The sequence below is a fragment of the Pseudophryne corroboree genome, chromosome 6 (genome assembly GCF_028390025.1).
Source record: "Pseudophryne corroboree isolate aPseCor3 chromosome 6, aPseCor3.hap2, whole genome shotgun sequence".
Lineage (NCBI taxonomy): Eukaryota > Metazoa > Chordata > Amphibia > Anura > Myobatrachidae > Pseudophryne > Pseudophryne corroboree.
In genome coordinates this window covers 265,991,250-265,999,067 of record NC_086449.1, presented here as the reverse complement: position 1 = coordinate 265,999,067, position 7,818 = coordinate 265,991,250, and the positions used below count along the sequence as shown (strand labels likewise).

General features: G+C 43.8%; 1 protein-coding gene across 1 annotated transcript in view; it reads left to right on the top strand.

Moving 5' to 3' along the window:
* The first annotated feature begins 5,499 nt into the window (after positions 1–5,499).
* Positions 5,500–7,818, top strand: part of HDC (histidine decarboxylase) — a 54,351-nt gene continuing 52,032 nt past the window's right edge. Inside the window, exon 1 of the mRNA XM_063925987.1 lies at positions 5,500–5,527. Within this exon, the coding sequence (XP_063782057.1) occupies positions 5,500–5,527 (28 nt within the window). The remainder of the gene's footprint in view (positions 5,528–7,818) is intronic.

Below are 7,818 nucleotides of genomic sequence, written 5' to 3'. Positions count from 1 at the left end.
CTTGCCCAGATTCTGTGAAATGCCTGCAAAACTCCCATAACAAGCCCATAATGTCACGATCCGGGTATCTGGACGCCATTTCTTACCCATCAGATGCCTCCTAAGGCTGGCTCAGCGCTCCAGGACCGGATCCCATCTGTTATCCTAATGTTCACATTCCTGCATCCTCTCCTGTCTCTCTGAGACGCTGTCACAGTAACGCCTTATTACATCTGGCATGGCGTCTCCCGCGGCCTCCGCCGCCGTCCCTGAGCTTCTGCATGCAGAGTGTCAGAGTGGCGATTACGTCAGCCGCGGCCTCCGCTGTGTCCGCGTGGTTGGATGTGCACTTGTCAGCCTGGCGTCTCCTGTCTCCAGTGGCCGGCGCCGCCATTACTGTTTTCATTACCACATGGATTACAAACCAAACTTCCCTCCAAGTGTCTGCATGGGCGCAGCCATCTTGGATTCTGTCAGCTGATCATTTCCTCCAATCTGTTGTCAGTATTGTTAATCTGCATAATTGCCTAGCCAATCCCTTCCTTGCTGCAGGTATAAATACACTGTGCCTGAGCAAGGAAGGCGTCAGTGCTTTGGTTGTCAAACCTAGTTCCTGTTTGTCTCTCTCCTGTGATTGTCTTCCAGGTTCCAGCTCCTGTCTCAAGACTTCCACCATAGAGACCCGCACCAGCATTCCACCTGCGGTGTAGCCTGACTCTCCAATCCATTGTGGATTCATCTGTTTCCAGCTACAACATTACCTGCTTCCAGCTCAGCTTCCAGCAGAGTACAGCTTCCCTTAAAGGGCCGGTGTCCTTTCTACACTTTACCACTCTCCACCGGTATTATTATTTCTCCGCTCTCAAGTTCTACATTTCAGTTCATATTTCATCGCTCCCAAGTTCATTTATTATTTAACTGGTTCCAGCCAGTATCCACTCCGTGCTAACAACAGTCTGGTTCCAGCCAGTATCCACAGCAGCTGTTTTATCTTCAGCAACCCAGCTTTTCCTGGAACACCAGCTGGCACAATCCTGGGTTATCTCCATTGCTACAGTCGGGCCTGGTAAGGACTTTCCATCTAGAAGATCATAAGAACTATCTCACACTACCAGTGCCCTGTGGCTCCTGCCATCCTGTAGTACCCAGGAACTGTATTTATTCTTTGCTGACTTTTACGTTTTCTTTTACTGCTGCTGTGTTGCGGAGTTGTCATAATAAACATCATTGACTTTTATCCAAGTTGTCGTGGTCACGCCTTCGGGCAGTTATTATTCATGTTACTTACATGTCCAGGGGTCTGATACAACCTCCCAGGTTCCGGTACATCTCAGCCCCTACAACTGAGGCTGCCTCCCGTCAGCTCAGGCCCTCAGTTGTGACACATAAAATGGTAGATCTCCGTGCATCTGAATAGCCATCTCCCAGTCACCGCCCAGGAATGCCCATTACATTTCCAATACATTTCTGATACTGTGTGTCTCAATAGTCACTTGTTATGAGCCACCACGCTACCTGTGATGGCTCACACGGAGCCGAATCTCTTCTAGTGGCTGCACTGGCTGCTGGCCCTGGCTGTTACTAAGCAGCTGGGATGCCTTCATGTGCCACTTCCGCTGCTCACACCTGTGCGCTACAGCATGATTAGATTAGGGGGGTTTGTCCCTGTTGGAAAAGTCTGATTGGATTCTGTATATGGTAAAAGGCTGGAAGGGATTAGCCTACCTACCGGCAGAGCCGGCCCTAACCAACATGATGCCCTAGGCAAGATTTTGGATGGTGCCCCCTAGCACTACCGCTGGTTCCGCCTCTGACCTTGCACCTCTTTCCCAGCACCATCACCCCTCACCCATAGCAGTCCTTATTTTGGTGTTTGTACCCCTATATTTTAAATAGGAACAGTTCGCACATTTGGCGCACAGCCCAAAAAGGGGTTTGTTTGCTGGCAAGGGGCATGGCCACACAATAACCCCAATTCTAATTACGCCACACAGTACTGCAACTTTATTCACATTTGATCATGCGATAGTGTCCATAATTCATATTACATCCCACAGTAGTATCACTTTCCCTTATAAACGTTACTCCTCACAGTAGAGCCCCTTATTCACATTACATCACCCTGAATTGCTCCTTAGTCACATTACACCACACCCATTTGCTCTTTATTCACATTAGATGGCACAGTAGTGCCCTTTCTATATGCAACGCCACATAGTAGAGCACCTTATACACATAATGCCACACATTAGTAATGCATTTATACACATTCCATACAGTAATGCCCCTTACACATGAGATACCTTATTACTGTCTTTATAAACATAATGCGCCTTACACGTTATGACAACCTTTATTAATGCCCTTTTACACATAATGTCCCTTACAGTATACATACTGTATGCTGCACATTAATGCCCTTATACACATAATGACACATAGTGCCCCTACACATTTGCTGCACATTACTAGTGCCCCTATACACATAATGACACACATACAGTAGTACCCTGTTACACATATGCTGAACATTAATGTCCTTATACACGTAGTGCCCCTTATACATATGTTGCACATTATTAATGCATTTTTACATGACACACATAATGCTCCTTACACATATTCCGAACACTACTGCACAACCATCCCACTCACGTGCACACAGCACTCACACTGCCACTAACACTGTGACCTCTGCCTTTGCTTGGATACAGATGTGTCCTCATAAATCTTGCCTCAATGCTAACGTCGGGCACACCTTCTTTTTTTTTTAATGAAAATGCATCTTATTTGCATTGCTATGTGGCTAGGATGCACAATCAGTTTCTGCTGATTAAAATGATATGCAGCATGCCTATATATTGTGTGAGACTGTGGCTGTATCTGCATATGAAATGCTACACACAGAATATAGGCATGCCGCATATCATTTTAATCAGCAGAAGCTGCTGATGCCCCTAGGCATATCAAATGCCCTAGGCAATTGCCTAGTTTGCCTATGCCTATGGCCGGCTCTGCCTACCGGTTATAGCATTCTTGCCCTGCAGAGAAGCTGACTCGCCCGTGTTCCTGCCCTGACTGCTCTGAGTCATCATTATCTCCTGGATTCCAGCCTGTGTTATTACCAGTCAGCAGTGTCTTGCAATATCTCAGCACCTAAGCAATAATTGTTGGATTCCAATCTGTTACTTGTCAGCAGTATCCAGTTATACTTCAGTACCTCAGCATAACCTTATATCTCACCTGCATGTATTTGGCTACCATCAGTATCCATATCCTGGTTACTGACCAGTCTTGACCTACTCCAGCTGCTCTCACTGTCGCCATCTGGTTTCCGACATAAATTCCTACTACTATGAGTATAAGTACTGGGGTACCCAAGTACCTGTGAAAATATCGACCTCTACGAGAAAAGTTGCTGCTATCGATGATGAACTGTCTAGCCGGGGTCTAGTAGTTCATGCGGTTACCTGGGTGTGCCGTAAAACTACTGAGCCTCTGTGCACACACACCATGGAACGCATGCGCTGTGAGGCTTTTTAGCTACTTAGATGCATTCTCTTCATCTGCACTTCTCAAAGCTGCATGCATTCTCTCCCACTGATCTCATGCCATAGTCCATACCTCCCAACATGACCCTCTCAAGGAGGGACACAATGCTCTGCTCCTGGACTTCCCTCTTAATTTATGATTGCTATCACCTGTGCTGAAACACCTTTCTTATCCAATTCACTTGTTCAGCACAGGTGATGGCAATCATACATTAAGAGAAAAGTCCAGAAGCAGAGCATTCTGTCCCTTCTGGAGAGGGTCATGTTGGGAGGTATGCCATAGCCTGCCTCTCTGGCTGCCTCATATTAGATGTCTCCAGCCATGTTACCAGCTGCCTTCACATCTAAAAGTGCAAACCGATATATGGCATATAATGAAATAAAATATGAGATTGAACAAAACCAAAAATTGTGTAAAAGCAATGTAACCAAATTAAATATACAATTTTAGGCAAATATCTAGGGATGACATCATTAAATTGATAACCATTGGTAGTTTACATCAATGGCAGAAAACCATCAACAGAAAACCATTGATAGATTGCACTAGCTGGGGAGACGATGCAGATATCTGCCATTATAGTAAACCATCACTGGTTGCAAACCACCACTGGCCAATGGTCATCCCTATAATTATCTCTGTGGAATTTCCATAAATCCTATCTCCTTGTTACACACTTTTCATTTGAATAGCAAAGTCTTTCAAACCAAATGAAAGGGGATTTCAAAAGAGGTTCATAATGACTCTGAGACCCACGTATAGCTCCCTTCCCCCTTATAGGATCCAATCAAGTAACCTGCATTGGGGAGCTACCTACTTGCTAAATATGATCAGGGGCGGATTGGGATTGAAAACCAGCCCAGGAAATTTATGGAAGCAACCCTAATGGGGGTGTGGTTTGATGAGGGCATGTGGTCTGTTGAGTGGGCGGGATCCCTCCTCATAGGGTCTCATTGTACACAGTTGCGGCTTTCCTTTCGTCTTTTGCTGCAACTGTGTCTGAGACCGGGGGGCACATTGAGAACTAAAAGTGGCCTTGTGATCCAACCCGACATGGGCAGCACACGAGGTATAACATACCATGAAGCCATGGCAGCATCACTGGATGGCAGAGTTGCTTTACTGCAGAGCTGTAATAACAGAATGAATGGGGACAATGCAGTGTACTAAGTGTTATGGGCTGCCTATTACGTGGGGTGGGCACATGACAACACACAAAGCAGACCCCACAGACATGTCAGCCTATCAGGAATCATCCTGGTGAGCCCTACGGCCAATCCACCCCTGAATATGATGGTGCCACCCCTTTGTGGGCACTCATATCAATCTATAACTTAAGCTTGTTAAAATCTTGCAAATAGTAAACTAAGGGGCAGATATACTATCCATCAGCTTTGTCTGTTTTAAAACAGAAATAGGAGTTAATGCTAAATCAGGCTTATTAGGCATAAATTTACATCTCCATTTTAAAATGATCAGTCAAAGCCGCTGATGATCAATGTCTCACAAACTGCTCCTTATTAAATTTAAATCTACTCTTAAGTGCCCTGTTTAGTCCCCTCTAATAAAACCAATCAATACCTCTCTTGTACGTTCAATGGTGGTAACATTATTAAGCATTAGCATAGAAAATAGCAGCTGGTTATATGTATTTCCAGCAGAGAATGAGGCTCCTCGAGCATCCACTGTACTGATTATGAATGGAACTGGCTGTGTAGATACAGCTGAAGACATCAAAGATAACAGAGAAAGCAAATAGTGCTTGAGAGTTTCTTTTATTTCAAATCAACATGATGGAGTGGCATATGCAATAAATGGAATAAGATAGCCTGTTTGCGTAGACAGGAATAAATATAAGTGACGTATGACTGAGAGATAACAGGGGTATAAAATATTAGACATGAGAGGGAGGTTCATACAGACAACTCTCGCCAAAGCCGGATTTCACATACTGATATGCAATCTGCCATGGAATCAGAGGAATACAGGAGGAGAGGTATGTTACATGGGCTCTACGGATGTCAGATATGCAGATTAGGATATTATAGTCAAACTCTCTCTTCGGTAATTAAACTATATGTTTTACATATGATTTATATCTTCCTTAAATAAACTATTAGGTACACTGAAATAGTTTTTACATGAATCTAGAAAATGTGCATTTGTGTGTAGTAAAAGTCACATCCAGCTTCCAGGGACACGTTGCTGAATGACACGTTTACATATTGCTTGTTGCATATTGTATACTCTTCATCAATACAAGTCATTAATCTGTGCCTTATCGGGATATGTCGCCTCAAACTAGAAGTGCACTCAGATGTGCAAAAAGGTAGTAGAATCAGGAAAGGCGCACTCTGCAAAAGTGTAAATGTAACTTTAATGTGCAGCTTCCTTAGAGACACCCCTCTCAAATTTCAGTTTTTCTGCTAAAATAGTCCCTGGTTTAGCCTCATTCTTCCTTAAATCAACAGGAAAATCAGGACTGCCTATTGTGTGTATGGAGCTTTGTTTGCACTCGGCAAAGTGCACAAAGAAATACACTTCTCCGTCATAGTACAAATGAAAGCACAATGTATGTCTCATTAATAGTATAGGATGAGCATGAACTCTGGCAACTCAGAGTTTGTTTTGAATAGTGGACATAGTCACGTGTCCCTCACACAGCAAGGACTGTATAGAAAAGGGTATCAGGATGGAAGATAGACAGTAAATAGACAGTCGATAGGTCAACACCAGATGGCCGACAGGGTCAAAAGGTCAACAGTTAAATAGTCGACATGGACTTAAGTCAACAGTGTCAAATGTTTGACAGGATCAAAAGGTTGACATGTAAATGGTCAACACAAAATAGGTTGACACATGATGTTTCATGATTTTTAGAGTTAGGGGTTAGTATAAGGCATACAGTTAGGGTTAGGCACTTTGGGGAGGGTTAGGCAGGCAGAGGGGATGGTTATGGTTAAGGTGTCAACCTTTTTCATGTTGACCATTTACATGTCGGCCTTTTGAAACTGTCAACCTTTTGACCCTGTCGACCAAAGTCCATGTTTACCATTGAACTTTCGACCTACTGACAGTCTAACATCTGGTGTCGACCTATTGACTGTCTATATAGACACTGACAATCTTTTAATCCACACCCATAGAAATGCACCCTAACCTCCACTTCCATTGCAATCTCCTCCAATTCCCCTAACTTCTTCCCCCAACTCCCTTCCCTTTCATCTGTTCTTTCATGTTTCCCTCACCAACTCTGCCACATTTCCCCTCACTTCTCCTCCACTTCATCTCCACCACTTCCCGATATGTCTTCTCCCCCATCCCCTCACTTATTCCCCACTCCTTTCTCTTTTCCCTTTCATCTCTTCTCCCAAACTTCCCTCACCTTCTCCACTTCTGTCACCTTGTCCCACATTTCCCCACTCTTTTACCATACTTTCCCTGCCCCCTCTCCTCCAATTCTCTCCATCTGCATCTCCCCCACTTCCCCTCACTTATCCCCCACTCCTTACCACCTTCTCCTCCACTTATGCTTTCTCCCACATTTCCCCTCACTTCTCCCTTTCCCCCCCACTTCACCTCCACCATTTCCCTATACTTCTTCCCATCACTTATCCCCCATTATCTTCCCCTTCATCTCTTATCCTACTCTTCCCTTGCCTTCTCTGCCACCTCTGTCACCTTCTCCCACTTTTCCCCCACACTTTCTCTATCCTCTCCTTTACTTCATCTATCTACAGCTTCCCTTCGCTCCTATCCCACTCCATGCCTTCTTTATCTCTTCTCCCATGTAACCCTCACCTTCTCCTCCACTTGTGTCACATTCTCCCACACTTCCCCTTAATTCTTTTCAAACCTCCCCAAGCTACACTTTCCCATTTGCTCTGTAGTATATTTGTTTTGGTGGAACTGAGGAGCACTTGTGCAAACTGAAGTATACCTGGGCCATTGTTCTTTGTAACAGATCTTCTGTTTTATCCCCTTATTAATCCTGACTTTCTGTTGTTATTTCTAAAAACAAATAAGACAAATCAATCTATCCCAGATTTCTTTAATATAACATGTCAACCTCATGTAATCTTTATGCTAAAATGAAGAATACAATCTAGGGATGAGATAGTGATCGGTAGAACAAATCTCTCTCTATATAAAAAAAAACACATAAAAACCTTGGTCTCCTGTATAAAATGAAATATTATCTTGACTCTGATGCCCTTACAAATAATGGTTATTTTCAGTTTAAGTTTAGTGCAACAAAATGTTAAACTGGCATGTTCGTTATTATAT